This window comes from Myotis davidii, unplaced genomic scaffold, assembly GCF_000327345.1.
Source record: "Myotis davidii unplaced genomic scaffold, ASM32734v1 scaffold539, whole genome shotgun sequence".
Lineage (NCBI taxonomy): Eukaryota > Metazoa > Chordata > Mammalia > Chiroptera > Vespertilionidae > Myotis > Myotis davidii.
Genome location: NW_006290028.1, coordinates 440191 through 457648, shown reverse-complemented (window position 1 = coordinate 457648; position 17458 = coordinate 440191). Strand labels below are relative to the sequence as shown.

The window sequence follows — 17458 nt, the reverse complement described above, 5'->3', positions numbered from 1 at the left end:
CTTTTTTAAAAAAAATTATTTTATTTTTTACAGAGAGGAATGGAGAGGGATAGAGAGTCAGAAACATCAATGAGAAAGAAACATTGATCAGCTGCCTCCTGCACACCCCCCACTGAGGATGTGCCCGCAACCAAGGTACATGCCCTTGACCGGAATCGAACCCGGAACCCTTCAGTCCGCAGGCCGCCGCTCTATCCACTGAGCCAAACCGGTGAGGGCTGTTTAGCTTTTTGAGGAATCATCAAACTGGTCTCCACAGCAACTTTAAATTTGCAGCAACAATGGATGAGGGTTCTAATGCCTCGCATCCCCTCCATACCTGCTATTTCCTGTCTTTTTTAAATGCATGTGCTTTTGCATATATAATGTTCCCTTCCCCCAGCATCTCTGTGAAGCCATTCCTGACCCCATCCACGTGTGGTTCTCCTCTCCCGCCCGCTCCACAGCCACACATCTTGAGCTCCCAGGTAAATTTCTGATGATCTCCGTCTCCAGTACCTGGCACAGGCCCATGTTCAAAATGCTCAGTAAGCTGTGGTGTGCAGGGGGCCGAAAGAATCGCTACCCCGCTCTGGCTCAGAGTGAGCTGATGTCCCTCTCCCACACCCGCCTCCACCCCCTGCAGGAATGTACAGGCAGGGAGCATGGGCGGGGAGGAGAGTTCTAGGCACAGGGGAGTTGAGAGAAAGCCGTGGGGGCACCTCTGGATGTCTTCGCTCACCTTTGGAGAGGCACCTGCTTCGGAGGCCCCTTGAATTCTGGAGAAAAAGAGATGCCAGGGAATGTGGGATGGGCCGCTCGGTAGACAGGCATGAACAGTGGGTGTCAGGATCAGACGCGGCTGCAGGAAAGTGACAGAGCCCCACGAGAACAGTGGCTGGGATCCATCAAAGCCCAGAGGAAGCCAAGCGGGCTGGTTTGGCAGCTGTCTCCACTAACTTCCCAGGGCCTCTGGCTCCCTGCAGTTCACCAGGCCACCATCCCAGGGCGTGGTCCTCCCTGTCTGACCCAAACCAGCCGCTGGAATTCCAGCCACACGGTGGAGGAAGGATTGAAGGAGCAAGGAGCTTGGGGGAGGGACTTGGAGCTGCCCCATGAGACTTGCATGGATCCTCTTGGCCAGAACCTGGTCACATGGCCACACCTAAGTGCTAGAGAGGCTGAGACAAGTGGTCCAGAGCCACAGAGCGGCTAAAAGGTGAGCATCCCACTACTACCGAGCCAGAGAAGAGGAAGAAGAGAGGAGAAGATGGCAGCCAGGCTGTCTGCTATGGAAGGACCAACGAAGAGAAACATGAATTGAGTAAGTACGGCATGTGCCCTTGGTCGGAATCGAACCCGGGCCGACCAAGCAGCCGACGCTCTATCCACTGAGCCAAACCGGCTAGGGCTTGATATATTTTTTTAAAATATATTTTATTGATTCTTCACAGAGAGGAAGGGAGAAGGACAGTTAGAAACATCAATGAGAGAGAAAGATTGATCAGCTGTCTCCTGCACACCTCTCACCGGGGATGTGCCCACAACCAAGGTACATGCCCTTGACTGGAATTGAACCCAGGACCTTTCAGTCCGCAGGCTGACACTCTCTCCACTGAGCCAAACCGGCCAGGGCTGTGCTTGATTACTTTAAAAAATATCTATTTTATTGATTTCAGAGAGGGAGGGAGAGAGAGAAACATCAATGCTGAGAGAGAATCATTGATTGGCTGCCTCCTGCTTGATAGGAGCTAGGGCTGTGCTTGATATTTTAATGTATTAGTCACTTCTCCTCCAAACCCTCAGAGGCAGATGGACCTTGTATCACATCATAATGATGAGGAAGCGAGTTATACGACGAGTGGGGTCCAGAGCTAGGAGTCTGATCTTTGCCGTGGTCCCTCCCCCATACCAATTTATATGTTGAAGGAAAACTTTGAAGCATTCCCAAAGGAACTGAAACGAAAAAGACAGCTGTGTTCTTTCTTGGATAGGAAGACTCAACACCGTAAAGATGTCGGCTCTTCTGGAGGTGGCTCATACATTTAACATGATCAGCTGTTTGGGGTTTTGAGTCTGGGGACTGGTCAGGAAAGGTTTCTCGGAGGATGTGGGCTTGTAGGATCCGTCTCATGTCAGGGTGGGGATCAACAGACAAGCAGGGAGGAAGCGAGACCTTGGCCCAGATCAGAATGGCAAACGCCAGAGACACCAGGAGGGACTTAGGGGGCCAAGGAGTTCGAGACTTGGCCCAGGCTCGGAGCGCCTGGCCTGCCAAGGCCAGAATCGGGCCCAGTCCCACCGCACTTCACAGGACACAGTCACGTCTGCTCCTCGGCCAGCTCGGGGACATCGGCTTGTTTTTTCAAGAGCTGAACAAAGCGAGCAGAGGTGAAGGGCCCTGCCCAAGGTCACACAGCCTGGAAGAAAGCCCTGGGCCCCATGACTCCATCTCGAGCTCTTTCTCCTATGTCACCACTCCTGAGGGCCAGGAGTCTGCCCTTTGCCCTCTAGACAACCTGGCGCTCGGCAAGCTTTCTCAGCAGAAGAGGGAAGGCGTGACGGGGCAGGTTGGGGACAGTCGGGACTGGCAGGAGGCAGCAACAGGGTGGAGGACGAGGGGTCTGGACGAGGACGGCCGGAGAGGCAAGTCCCTGCAGCAGCGTCCTGGACACACCGGCCCCGGCCCCAGCTGGCCCTGGTTTGCCTCACCGGCCTCTCCGCAGTCTCCTCTGCTGCTCCCTCTTCTTCCCTCACCCCATCCTCAGGGCCTCGGGCTGGACCCCACATTCCTCCCCCTCCCCTCACGGAGAGTGGAGTGTGAGGTCTCGCCTGGGGCCGTAGCTTATGGGCCACATATTGCATGATTCCATTGATGTGAAATGTTCAGATCAGGCAAATCCATAGAGACAGGAAGTAGACTGGTGGTTCTGGGGCCGGTGGTGGTTGGGGGAAGTGGGAAGTGACTGAGCCTGTGTTTTTGTTTTTGGAGATCACGAAAATGTTCCAAAATTGCGCAGCTGGTGTGGCTCAGTGGTTGAGCGCCAATCCATGACCCAGAGGGTCATGTTTCCATTCCAGTCAGGGCACATGCCTGGGTTTTGGGCTTGATCCCCAGTAGGGGGCGTGCAGGAGGCAGCCGATCAATTATTCTTTCTCATCGTTGATGTTTCTCTCTCTCTCTCTCCCTCTTCCTTCTTCTCTCTGAAATAAATGTTCCAAAATTGATTGCATAACAGTGACTAATGCTAAACACCATCGAATGGTATACTTTAAAGGGGTGACTTGGTGACAAGTGAATTGTATCTCAATAAAGCCATCCTTAAAATGACCCCAAGCCCCAGCTCCTTCCTGAGGCGTACAGGGCCCTGCTTCGTCAGCTTCTGCCCCTGCCTGAGCCAGCTCCTCCTTGGACCCCGATCTCTCTCTCTCCCCCTCTCTACATGCAGGCCTTTCTGGAACTTGCAGTGCCTCCTGCCCTGCATGCGTCCCTCCCTCTCCACGGAGCGACCATTCTGTTCAGCGGTTAGCTCTCTGTTTATGCATAACTGTCTGGTCTCCCCCAACCTTGAGACAGGTGGGGGCTGCTGCTGAATGTGCCCCAACTCCTGCACTCCTCTCCATCGTGCCAGTCCCCCCACCGAGGCATTATCTGGCTGCCTCCCCAGCGGACGGCCAGGCTGGGCCTCATTTGTAGCAGCGCCTGGGACATTTTCTTACCTCGGGTGATGGATAAGCACCCGGATGTCCCAGGCGCTCTTCCAGCTGCGAGGGATGCAACCCTGAGCGAGTTCCCGCCCCCAGCAGCTTACAGTCTGGTGGGGAAGGTGGGCAGAATGTGCGCCCCCAGTGAGGCGGCGAGGCGGGCGGTGCAGAAAGGCAGTGCTGGAGGCCAGGCGACTGGTCACATGTAGGCAGGGCTTCTCGGAGTGGGGACTCGCATCTGAGCAGAGGCCTGAACGAAGCGTGTGACCTTCTCAACACGCACCTGCCCAGTGACTGAACAAGGACACGGGGTCAAATAGTAAGGGCAGCGGGGCTGGGCTCCAGGGGCCGCCACCTCGGCTACCAGACCGTTGGCCTCGTGCCTCTTCCCCGCATTTTCGATCACGATGAGCAATTCCATTTCCTTCCCCCAAACTAACGTCTTCAGCTGGGCCTCTCCGGGTTCTCTCTTGCTGCCTGGTTTCCGGTGTGGCCCGGGACGTCAGGGCGGGGTGGTGCTGTGACTAAGAGCTCCCTCCGCGATGAGCTGGTGGCTCCCCTGCTCTCCTGCACCCAGCCAGCAGCAGCAGAAAGCGGACGCCCAGCCAGGCCTACAAGTGGCGCGTATGTCGCGAATTCCACAGGAGGTTGGCACAGCTCCTCGCTCCCCTGAGCGAGCACCTCACACCTCCCCCAGGCTCCCCCGTCTCTCCTGTGCACCCCTAAGTCAGCTTTTACCCTGCGGCTCACCGCCCGGGCCTGTGGAACCCTCTGCCATCAGCAGGGGGCGTGGGCACTGCTTGGGCTGGGCTCCGAGCCCCACCAACCCACCTGGACTCTTCCTCATTGCAGGGGACACCGTGCTCCTCCCACCACACCCCTCTGCCAACACTGTGCCGCCTGCCGCGTGGGCTGGGTCTCCGTGTTCTATTCAAACCAATCTCTCCCGAGACCTGGTCCGAGTCCCATCTGCTTCACGCTCCCCCCGCCGACGGCCACCCACACTGCTTGTCTGGAATTCTCACTCCCATCAGCTCGCACACAACACACCCGTCACCACCGAACGCACGGGCACCCGTACAGAAGCCTGGCGTGGGCTAAACGGAAAAGGGGGCGCCGTATCCTTTGACTCCGCGGCACAGGAAGGGGTTAGGGGAGGAGTAAGGGAAGGGGTCAGCCCTTCACCCTTTGGCTTCAGACCTGAGGGCACTTGGCCTGGCTCGGGCACTCATGCCACATCGGGGTCCGGGAGGGAGGCAGGCCCTGTGGGGGGCTATTCAGACCCAGAGGCCACCTGGGGTGACTGCCTCCTAAACCCGACTTCTGACCAGGGCACGGGGCCAGGCACAGACCCTCCACCAGCAAAAAGCCTGCACCTGGCTTGACTGTGGGCTGGGCCCACGCCCACACCTCCAAGGTCCGCCTGTATTAACCAGTAAGACTGTCCTTGGAGACCCGAGGCCAGTGTTGCTTGCTGGCTGGGCCAGAACCAAGTCTTGAAAGACGGTCCCAGGAGTCTCCCTCTGGCCTGGATACTGTGTGCCTTTTAAGCCAACGCCGCCAGCTTTGGGAGAGGTGCTTGGAGTGCTCCGAGTAGCGAGGGGGGTCACCACCACCATTTACTGTTCACGAGTCAGTGCTGCTGGTACACAGATGGCACTTACTTCCTGACGGCGGGGAGGTGGTCCTTTAGGGTTTTGACTCAGGCCATTGGGTGGAGAGCACGTCACTCATCTGCCTCGGGGCTCTGGCTGGAGCGAGGAGCCTGTCACCCCTGCAGCCGCATTTAAGCCCCCAACTGAGGCCGACTCTGGGCGTGTCCAACCTCTCTTGTTCTTCAGTGTAAAGGGGCTCAGGTGTGGGGAATCTGCACTGCACGTAACCACGTCTAGGAGTTAGAAGTATTTCCATCCAAGGTGCCCAAATACAACTCCACTTCCATTTTTCCTGGTTACCCGGGCACTCTGGGGAAGTAAATCGTTCTGACTGGAAGACCACCTACCGTAAGCAGGTGAACGGGCAAGTGCAGGAGAGGCGCCGTGGGACCGCCTCGGGCACCCGGTCGGAGCCACCGTCACGCTGGAAGATGAGCCTGTCACAGGCGCCCAGGCCGCTAAGTCTGAGGGGCGCCAGGAGGGCGGCCAAGCTCCAGCTGCGGCAGGGCCACTCTGCAGAGAGACAAGGGCAGGCCTTGTAGCTACTCACCCACCGGTAGCTTTTAGTCACCAGAGGTGGCCGAGTCTTCCCAAACGCTCCCCCCAGATGCTTCTCCAGGAATCACACCCCCACGGTCGGAGGAGGATGCCATCACCAAGAAGCCTGTAACCAGGCGGACTGCACAAAAGCAGCCATTTCCCCATGAAATTCTGAGGCCATCGGTCAAACAGCGCAGAGCCTCAAGGAGGCTGGCAGTGGCTGCCTGAAGTTTTCACTTCAATAGCCCCATTTTGGAGATTTCTGCTCAACTTCGAAGCAGCGGGCCTAGGTGGACCGCGCGACCAGCGGCTCCCCGCAGGCCAGTGCTGGGTGAGCCCCCCTCACGCATGGTCACTGAGGAGAAGGAACTGAAAACGCCCGTCTGAGCTGGGCAGCCACAGCTGAGGTCGGGTGCTGGGCTCTATTTAGGAACCAGACCAAGAATACAAGTGGAAATTCCTTGGGTTTCGTTTCTTTTCTGTTCACTCTCTAAGCAAATCTTACTTGTTGGTCTTCTGTAGCCAGTGCTGTGTGGGTGAACGGGCCGAGGCTCGCCCTAAAAACAGACAAGTATGTTTTAGCTACTTGGCACATCAAGAGTGCTTTGGCACAGCTCGGCTGGTGTGGCTCAATGAGTGAGCGTCCACCTACGAGCCAGGAGGTCCTGGTTTGATTCCCGGTTAGGGCCCATGCCTGGTTTGGGGGAGGCAGCCAATCAACGATTCTCTCATCATTGATGTTTCTCTCTCTCTGTCCCTCCCACTCCCTCTCTGAAAACAAACAAACAACAAGTAAGACTGCTTTCTGCACAGACCATTCTGTCCTGGCTTTCACTAGTGGGGAGGGGGAGGAAGGAGAGGAGGTGGGTGAAGGAACAAAAACCAAGTCAGCTGTGCTCTTGGTCCCCACAGTTCCCAAAGTGTGGCCTACGGTTTCCATCAGAAACGACAAGAACACCTGTTGTGCCCTCCACCCCAATCTAGAGTGAGGGCGGAGCCTGGAAATCTGCATCGTGGACAAGCTCCCCCAGTGTTTCAAGAGCCCAGGTGGGCATCGCTCCTCCAGGGGCCCAGGGATCCTGGCCTCCCCCTACCCCCCAAGGGGCTGGTAAATCAGAAATAAGGACATGAGTCCCGACTCCCTGACAGTTTTTAGGTTTTTATCTTAAGGCGAAGGCAAAAAAAGATACAGAGTGAAGAAGTCATTGTAGGTTTATTATTCACAGTTAATCACTAACTACCAAGTTTTATTTGCAGAGTTAAAGGATTAAGTACATAGGTCTTTTTATTTAAACACTGATTTTTTTTTAAATATATACACATAAAACTTAGTTCAGCAAGGCTCCATGATATACACCAATTCCAAAATAAAACAATCACGTGGTCCAGGTGCAGAATGCCAGATTCCTTTACCACCAGGGAGGGAGCGAGGAGAGGCCGAATTCTGTCCAGAGGAGCGGCACCTCCTGGGCCTCTGAGTCCGGCTCCATGACCAGAGGCCAGGGAGACTCCGACGACCGCTTCAGAACCCAAGGCCGTCACCAGCCACCAACTCCGGGCCGGCTGTGCTGTGGGGAGGGACTGGGTGGAGAAAGTTCACAGGCACATGGCTCCGAGGGGCAAGCAGCTGGCACAGGAGGCGGACAGAGAGCTCTTCCGTGGACTCGGCCTGCCTACATTTCCAGTCTTCCCTTCCTGCTCTCCCTGCTTCTCGGAGACACTGAGTTCTGGGGGGCTGGGGTGGAGCAGCTACACACACAGCCCGCTGTGAATGGAGACAGGAAAACCACCCAGCTGCTTCGTGAACGCTGCCCTAAGGCTCACCTGGGCAGGTTGGGTGGGGACACGAGAGAGAAAAGGCATGAACAGGTACCCCTGGTTTGCAGAGCAAGAAAGATGAAGTGAAGCTCACTTTCCACTGCATCCTGGATGTAGGAACATGGCGCATCCTGACCGAGGGAGAGCGACAGTCTAAATTCCTCCGGCTTTCCTGTGTTTGAAACTTGCTGGCTCCAGGGTTTGAGTCAGGGGTCTCTGGGGATTAAGGAGGGGGGCAGACAACACCTGAGATGGCAAAGTCAAGGACGCTGACCCCCTTCCAGCCACACCCAGTCCAGTGTGGGCAGAGCTGCAGCCTGTCCTCCTGCCCCGGCAGCTGCCACACTGCTCCCTGGGCAGCGACCAGACACCGGCCTCCGCTCCTGTCACCTCCCGGGGCTCACAAGTGTTAAAGGCGAACCTGAGTGACTCCTGGCTGGGGACAGGCAGCAGGCCACGCCCTCCACTTCTGCCTGCGCCCGCTCTTCTCCACCTGTGCTCCCCCCCCTCCCCCCCCAGGGAAAGGCATTTATACAGACTAGGCGACGCACGGGCTGAAAAGCTCTGGCCTGTCTTTAACTTATTGTAAACCAAACAAACAGAAAACATCACTCAGAAGCGACCCGTGAAGTAAGGAAAAAGGCACTAGGAAAACAACATGCTCAGTGATGCCGTTCGGGAGGGAAAGCAATGCCGGAAAGAGACGGGCTTGCAGTTTAACTTTCTCAGGAGGGCACGGGGGCAACCGCCTTCCTTCTGCCCCTCTATGTCCAACTCTGACAAAATACATGGTCGGGGCTGGAGGGCAGAGTCCCGTCCTGCCCCCTCTGGCACAGAGTAAGCCGTCACTCCCCCACCCCCCGCGTCTCTATGGAAACCCAGCAATGGCTGTTCTTTCAGTCATTCTGACTAAAGCAGACATTTTGCATAGAGAAAATACCAGCCCACTTGGTTTCTTTTCTTTTATTATAGGCATCAGCTAGGACTATATGTGGCATTAAACGTCATGCACTGATGGACAGAAGAGAAAAAAGATGAAAAAAGGACAAAGGAGGAGAACTAGGAGCAGCAGTGAAAATGTGTAATAAAAACTCTTTCTTAATTCATAGGTAAGTTTTGGCATTGTTATATCCAACTCCCCTCCCACCCCCCAAAGTTCCAACCAAAGTGAGAGGGTCACCAGGTGACCCCGCCAGGTGTTCTGAGCTCCTGCTCAGGCTGCTGTCGGAGGCAGCTCATGGATTTAATTCATTTGTATGTGTTTAAATTTTTCACTTTCTTTAAATAATCTCTTCTTGATTCTTAGACGTTCCGGTTCACGGGGGTGACGTAATTGCGGGGAAACATGCCGGTCTGCCCGTGGCAAGCCCCTTTCCACCAGTTGGGGTCTGAGTTATCCATGACGTGGATAAAGTCTCCCCGACGGAACCCCAGCTCTCCATCCTCCTGGGGATCAAAGTCAAAGAGGGCTTGGACGTACGTCGGCTGCTGCAGAGGAGGGGCAGGGAGAAACACACACATTGCGTCCTGAGCGTGGCCAGTCCTGAGTGGGACTGGTTATGGGGGGCCTACAGAGGAGTGCCAACTTTTCTACATTTCCCGCAGTAAAACCCCCCCCCCCCCCGCCCTTTATTCGTACATGTTCTAAGTTTACATGGGACAGTGCGACTTTTCACCAATGCTCAGAAATGATTAGGGCAGGTCTCACTTTGGTGGCCAGTTGTGCCGTATTATTAAGTAGAGAGTGGCAAGTGCTGCTTTAAGGGGAAAGAACTTTGGAAATGGCCATCAGGTTTGGTTTAACACCCCAGGATTGGAAAATGCTTCAGTTCCTACCACTGTATCACTTGTAAAATCCTGACAGTTTTATAGGGTCAGAAAGTCCAGAGCTTGACTGAACGAGGTGTGCTCAGTGGGCACATGGTAGGGTTTCAGGACTTGGAACAGAGAAGGGAGAGTGAGCCTCCCTCCCTCCCAGGTAGGACTCTCCGCACAATATGCTTCCAGGGAAAGGGTGCTGGAGAGTGTGTTACAGACCCTCCTTCCTAGGGCTGCAGGTGGGCAACGGGCAACGCAGTGCCCAGAGGAGCCGCCTCTGGAGAAGACAAACCTATTTTATTTTACTTACTTCAGATTCAAATCTTTGGCATGAATTAAGGGTAACACTTTGATCATTGAGTGTGGAAGCCGCAGAAGCAATCCTTTGAAGAGGCACCTGCTTGCGTGAGGAGCTGTTTTCATTGCTAAGGATGACCCACCTCCCCCTCTGAGGCTTACCTGTGGCACCTGTTCTATGTCCCGGAGGAATATCTGCTGGTTTCTGGAGACGGATGTCGATCTGTGATAATCTACCAGCTCATTTAAAGAATTGAACTTCACCACCCAGAGGAAATACTTTCCAGCTCCATCTCGGAGCACCTTAAAGTGCTGCACGTCATTTCCAAACCTGGGGGGAGGCAGGGAATAGATAGGAGACCAGGTTAGGGGGCTCAGCCTTGGTTAAGCCCAGGCCACCTGCCCATCAAGGAGGCCACACTCCTCACGGCCCAGGACTGCCACACCGCACGACTCCTGGCTGGAGGGTTAGGACGCTCACAGAGTTCCCGAGGCCCCTCCATTATGACTGATGACTCCCAGTGACACCATGAAGCACCCTTGCCAGGCAGGAACCTTATCCACCAGTCTAATTCTGAAGACATTTATGAATAAAAGTCCTAAGGGATGGCATGCCCCACACGGCACCAAATCAAAGAAACAGCCTATTTAAGGCAAGGAGTGTGATTTAATTACATTTCCAAGTGCAAAAAAGAATAATAAGAAGAAGAAAAATTAAAATCTTGGGTGATTAAAATAAATAAAATCTTATGTGATTTTTAAAGACTTTTATAAAAGGTGGAAAGGGGAATGAGGTATGCAGAAGAGAAACTGGACATACATTCAATAGTTCTCTGTACCTGGGTAAAGTCATGTGTTTTGTTTGTTTTTAATAATATTTTTTTCATTGATTTTTTTTTTTTTGAGAGAGAGAGAAAGGGAAAGGGATAGAGGAGAAACATCAGTGAGAGAGGAAGTCATCCATTGGCTGCTCCTGCATGGCCCCCACTGAGGATCGAGCCCTCATGCTGGGCATGTGCCCTGACTGGGAATCGAATTGGCAACCTCTTGGTTCCTGGGTTGATGCTCAACCACTGAACCACACCAGCTGGGCAAGTCATGTGTTCTATTCAGGGATTTCAGTTCTACTCATGGGGAAAAGGTCTCAGAACAAAATAATCTACTGGGACAACAAATAAAGAGGTCCAGGCGGCCCTCCTGGCCCCCGAAAAGGCTCCTCTATCACCTGGTCAGGGTAAGTGCTCCCTTCCACACGGGCCGCCCAGAGCTGACTGAGCGGGATGGCCCACCACCACAGCAGCTCCACAAAGGCTCTGCCTGTCCCACTCACTGCCCAGCCCGCAAAAGGCATCTAAGAAGGTTTGTTAAATGAATGAAACTAGTCTTTCTTCTGGACCGAGAGTCTTAAAGCTAAAGAAACTAAACAACCCAGAAGGTGGCAGCACCGAGCTCCCAGGAAGCCACTGAGGAGATGCAAAGTGTTAGGAACATTAAGTCCTCACTTGACTGTCGTCCACAGGTTCTGTGACTTTAGGGGATGACTTGAAACAACCCGATTTTACCATGGGCGGACTGTCCAAGCACGAGTTAAGTTTCAACCACATCTCATCGATGTCATGACGAAAGGCCTGCAGTTCTGCTATTTCAAGCGAGAAAAGAGAAGGACTGGGAGAAAGCTTTATGAGGAAGGATGTATTCAAGGGCACTTCTGGCCCCACAGAGTCCATCCACGTGCAGCGAGCTCGGTTCTGAAAGGACCGCAGTGCTTCCCACCACAGACTCACAACATCTTGAAACTAAAGAACGCCTTGGAGACCGGGATTCTTGCACCTCCTTTGGAAAGGTGTTTGTGTTGTCAAGATGGTTAACGACATTGGTTTCAAATCTTATTTCTTTTTTTTTTTTAATATATTTTATTGAGTTTTTATAGAGAGGAAAGGAGAGGGATAGAGAGCCAGAAACATCGATGAGAGAGAAACATCGACCAGCTGCCTCCTGCACACTCCCCACTGGGGATGTGCCCGCAACCAAGGTACATGCCCTTGACCGGAATCGAACCTGGGACCTCTGAGTCCGCAGGCCGACGCTCTATCCACTGAGCCAAACCGGTTTCGGCAAATCTTATTTCTAAAACAATAAATACATGACTCTTTCAACCTTTTATCTGAGAAAAGGGCGGGGTGTGGGAGCCTCCTGCCGTGTGCCGTGATCAGTGGCACCCAGACAAGGCCCCAGCTGAGCACTCCGGCCACGGGGAAGCCCAGGGAGTTTATTGGCTGCTCGCACTCCTCGTCCGATGCTATTTTGTTAACAATCGGGTCAGGATAAAATGTAAGGAAAACAGATGATGAAAAACAAATTAAGAAGCAGCACACTGACACTCGCATCTGAGGTGCTCTTCATCAGACCCTCATTTGCATGTTTAGTCAAGCACCAAAAGTGGGGGAGTGTGGGGGTTTAGGGGAAATCTCTGTACCTTCCACTCACCTCTGCTGTGAGCCTAAAACAGCTCTAAAAAATAAAGTCTACTAAAAAAAGCCATTGTTAGAAGAGAAAAACTTATTATTAAATCCAGTTTGACCTTTTCATGTTGAGACTAAAAACTATGCTGGGAACATTATCTGTAAGGTATTGTAAATGCCACCTGAAATCACCTCCCAAATCTTCACTGAGAAAAAAAATTTTTTTTAATTGAAATTTATATTTTAAAAAAATCTATACTTTAGCCGAAACCGGTTTGGCTCAGTGGATAGAGCGTCAGCCTGCGGACTGAAAGGTCCCAGGTTCGATTCCGGTCAAGGGCATGTACCTTGGTTGCGGGCACATCCCCAGTGGGAGGTGTGCAGGAGGCAGCTGATTGATGTTTCTAACTATCTCTCTCCCTTCCTCTCTGTAAAAAATTAATAAAATATATTTTAAAAAAATCTATACTTTAACCATATATTTGGTCTTAAAATGAAACAAGATATTCAATTAATTTTTGAAACAGAAAAAAAATCTTTACACCTTAGCCAGTTTGGCTCAGTGGACAGAGAGCATCGGCCCGCAGACTGAAGGGTCCCGGGTTCGATTCTGGTCAAGGGCATGTACCTCGGTTTTAGGCTCGATCCCCAGCCCCTGGTTGGGACGAGTGTGGGAGGCAACTAATCCATGTAGCGCTCTCACATGGATGTTTCTCTTTGTGTGTCTCTTCCCCTCCCTTCCACTCTCTCTAAAAATCAATGGAAAAAATATTCTCAGGTGAGAATTAACACAAAATAAAAAGTAAAACGAATCACTTCTTTATCATATAAATGAACTGGTTTGTAAGATTCTTAGGGGCGGGGTTCTTATGATTCTATATTAACTTTTAGAAAAGGACTGAATCAAATGCATATGGAAATGACAATTTGATTAAATATTCTTATGTCACAAGTGGGGGCTGATTTGCTTAGAATCTTCTAAGTTCCAATTTATATTCTCTGTGACTCCAGGGTGATACAACTTCCTGCCTTCTCTAGTCTCTGTTCACCAGCTCCTTCCCACATTTAAATTTACCACAGGGAAACGCAAAAAAACCCAACCCAAACCAAACCAAAACAAAAAAAACAACAACCAACAACACCCCAAACCCCTGTGGTGACATTTTAAATTAATGTGACAGGCCTAGGCTGGTGCTGGTAGATTGAAGCTAGATGCCTGGTGGGGGCTCAAAAAGGCAGCTGTTAGAGAGAGCTGCAGGATCCCAGAGGAAGGGGTGAGGAGTGAGGAGAGCTGTGTGTAAGGAGCCACTAGGGAGTGGTGGGGATTAGGGAAAACTGGCAAGCACGTGCTGTCCAAAGTGCTACTGCTGTTCAGCTACTAGATCGCTTCCATGGGGAATCGAAACCCAGTGCAGCTAGAACACATTCTTAAGAGGGGCCAGAAAGCAGTATTTTAATGTAAAATCTGATTTGTAAGGTTCTACCAGTTTGCAACCTTTGGTGTGTGCCATCAGACACCTGGCCTGTGGCTTCACAACTCAGGTCATTGGGAGACAAGGATCCCGCAACCAACGCAGGAAATACTTACTTGACAGAGAGGGAGAAATCCCCAGGAGCACTCTCACTCTCTCGGATAAGGAAGGCCCCATCATGCCGCTGTTTGCTAAGCATTTCTTCTGCCTTGGCTCTGGGGATTTTGCCAAAAAACCACCTAAGGAAGGAAGGCAAGCCGGTCAACATCTGCTTCCCCAGAAAGAAGTGGGATATGCAGCCTCCGAAATGTAACAACACTCCTTGACGGGTAGGCCTCCCTCTTTACCCTTCAGTCTCAACATGCCCAATCACGCCGTTCTGTCAGGCCCTCCTCTGAGAGATGGACTATCTCCCTTCAAACACCTTCCCCAACCCCTACCCCACTCTCCAGAAAGTGACTCAGAAGGCACTCTTCCTGTAAAGGTAGACACTTACAAATGGGCCTCCGGGGCCAAAGCCCCCTGGGCTCCCAACTGACTCATTGCAAGTCCACGTCCCAGGTACCGACTGAAGCAGAGGGGAGACAGGCTCCTTCTTGCTGCCATCTGATAAGGCTGCAGCTTTGCTAGGGTGGGAAATGGGGCAGGAAAGCGGGAAGGCCCAGAGGCTGGAGACAGGGTTACTTCTTGTAACAGCCCGAAGGGAAGAGGTTCAGGCGGTGAGAAGGCAGCCTCCACTAGTAACTAGGGTTGGCCTTCCACTCAAAGCCAGTCTCTGCTGTCCCTGCTCCAAGTTTACCTTTTAGGAGCCATCAGGAACATCGTAATTTATTTATCATGTGCATAGGCAGCTAGTTGCAAAAGTCGATTTTTCATTTGGAGCAAGTTAGATTCTTTTGCTCTCAGTGCTAATTCACCTTGGCGACAAGAAAGAGGGTGAATTCATGGAAAACTGTGTGAGCAACTGGCCTATCACTTACCAGGAGGAAGAGGAGGAGAACACTTTAAAAGCTTAAAGTCACAGCTGCCTAAGTATTTCACATAAAAACCAAACTAATTAAGATGGATAAGCTGCGAAAACAATGTTCTCTTTTCAAAGTTGTCTTTAATATATTGTTATGATTATTTTTTTAAAAGCAGCTATGTTTCTTAGCGCTAACGCAGGCCTCTCTGCCCTGCCGGTGTGGCTCAGTGGTTGAATGTTGTCCCAGGAACCAAGAGGTTGACGGTTCAATTCCCGGTCAGGGCACATGCCTGAGCTTCGGACTCGATCCCTAGTGAGGAGAGTGCAGGAGGCAGCTTACTGATGATGTTTCTCTCTCATCATTTCTGTTTCTCTATCCCTCTCTTTCTAAAAGAAAATAAAAATTAAAAAAATCAATAAAAACATGTATTTTTTAAAAAGACCTGTCTGCTTCATTGAACTCCTTACATGGTAATTAACATTCAGAAGTTGCCATTAGTAACCTTTAAACATTCCTAAATCTACCTACATGTGTCTTTCTCATTTTGTTCCTCTAATGCCAAGCTGCTAGGAGCTGGTACAATCTATCTTCCTGCTTCTATGAATAATTCAAGGGTAAGTCCTCCAGTGCCTGGAAGTCAGGCTATACAAGAAAAATCACATATTAATAAAACAGGACGAGCTCCAGTTATGAAAGGAGAGCTAACAGCATTGAGATGATCTGAATGTTTTCTATTTTAATCTCTGGTACTGTCAAGTTTATAATGTACTCGCACCATAGGCATCTGCCTGGGGTGGGGTGAAGTTACTCAACAGCCACATTCTTTCCTCCTAAACCCCCAAGATCTTCCCAGCAGCAGGCATTTTCTTTCCTTTCCTACTTTTTAAAAGTAATAAATATAAATTAAAATACCCTAGATGTGGATTCAGTAAAAATAATAAGCATGGCTCCTCGCTCAAACTCCCCAGAGGCCTCAACTGTTGGCAGTTACATGTGTATGTTTTTAGACCTTCCCTTACAGTGCACAGATAGACAGACAAATATGGCTACAGGATTTTCTTGCCCCCAGTTTAAAATTAACTCAATTTTATTTTCAATTAAAGAACAAAAACTTTAGTGAAGTAAAATACACTACTAATTGGAATTTTTACAAAGTAAACATACCTCCATTAAAAGCACACAGATTGAAAAATAGAAAATTAGTTGGAGACTTTATTAAGTAAATATTTATTTTGTATCTGCTTCTATTTTTACTAAGCACGTGCTGTGTGCACACACACACATTCCCCCTCACCCCGGCCAAGGATGATCCACAATATAAGGACTATTAGACTATATGAAGAATGTTATTACTCTGTTACAACATTTAAATACTATCAACCTGCATTTCCATAGCATTTTATGCTGTTTATAAATTTGATTAGCCTCTTTTAATGGTGATATTTATTTGTAACTACATGGCTCTGTTCAAAAATTAAAAACTTTTAGAAAGATGGGTTTATACCATCTTTGCTATTATACAAATTGGGAGGAGGCTGCTTCTTTTGCAATTTCATTCTTTACTGCACCCCATAGGCTCCCCACCCATATGCATTTAGTGTGAAAGCACATAGTTGGATCCACCCCCAGTATCTACAACTCATCCTGCAACACTAATGCCAACAATCACTTTATAGTCTGTGTTTAATTTGTTAACTCAAATGCTATATTAGGTCATACTCCATTTTAAACTTCCCTCTTCCTAACAGAAACCAAAGGTTTTGGGGTGGGGTGAAGAAGAGGAAGGGAGGGAAGAGGGGAGGAGACTGGTACTTTGTGCTCTCCCACAGCCATGAAATGGACACTAACTGTACTTATTGGTATCCAGCCGCAGAGCAGCCCTGCAACATGGTCGTGCCCGTAAGACCAGCCACAGCATAGGCACAACGCCATGGTGTGGTTTAGCAGCCCGCTGACACGGTGGAGGGGACTTTCAGCCAGAGTCTGCAAAGAGCGTCTGTACTGGATGCTTCCTTTTTTTTTTTTTTTAATAAAGTTTGTTGATTTTTTTACAGAGAGGAAGGGAGAAGGACAGAGAGTTAGAAACATCAATGAGACAAACATCGATCAGCTGCCTCCTGCACACCCCCCACTGGGGATGTGCCCGCAACCGCGGTACATGCCCTTGACCAGAATCGAACCTGGGACCTTTCAGTCCGAAGGCCGACGCTCAATCCACTGAGCCAAACCGGTTAGGGCTGGGTGCTTCCTTTTTAAAAAATTAATTTCAGAGAGGAAGGGAGAGAGAGAAAGAAACATCAATGATGAGACAGAACCATTGATTGGCTGCCTCCTGTACACCCCCCACTGGGGGTCAAGCCCACAACCTGGGCATGTGCCCTGATTGGGAATTGAATTGTGACTTCCTGGTTCATAGGTCAACGCTCAACCACTGAACCACACCTGACTGGGCTGGATGCTTTTTGATCAATTATTCAATCAAAGTTCTTTATTGTGAGAAACCAGGCGTGAGAGTGACTCTCCCTAAAGGCTAGCCAACCAATCAGGTCATTACTTTCTAAGAAAGGTAGCTTTTCCTATTATTCTTCTTTTTTTAAAATATATTTACTGATTTTTAGAGTGGAAAGGAGAGGGAGGGAAACATCAATATGACAGTGGAATGTTGTTCAGCTGCTTCCCATATGCCCCCTACCAGGATTGAGCCCGAAACCCGGGCATGTGCCCTAACTGAGAATCCAAATGGCAAC

General features: G+C 50.7%; 1 protein-coding gene and 1 long non-coding RNA gene across 3 annotated transcripts in view; both read right to left on the bottom strand.

Annotated features, from left to right (window-relative positions):
* The window catches only part of LOC107182923, a 13178-nt gene extending 7275 nt beyond the window's left edge, over positions 1–5903 (bottom strand). The window contains exon 1 of the long non-coding RNA XR_001513685.1: positions 5687–5903. This is a non-coding gene — a long non-coding RNA (uncharacterized LOC107182923). The remainder of the gene's footprint in view (positions 1–5686) is intronic.
* Positions 5904–7073: 1170 nt separating this feature from the next.
* GRB2 (growth factor receptor bound protein 2) overlaps positions 7074–17458 on the bottom strand; it is a 55779-nt gene continuing 45394 nt past the window's right edge. Inside the window, exons 3-5 of one of the 2 annotated variants that reach the window (XM_006762768.2) lie at positions 13863–13985; positions 9975–10143; positions 7074–9185 (exon numbers count right to left, since the gene is read on the bottom strand). In XM_006762768.2, the coding sequence (XP_006762831.1) occupies positions 9000–9185; positions 9975–10143; positions 13863–13985 (478 nt within the window). In that variant the 3' untranslated portion in view covers positions 7074–8999. The remainder of the gene's footprint in view (positions 9186–9974; positions 10144–13862; positions 13986–17458) is intronic. The other variant, XM_015563290.1, reaches the window with a different exon arrangement.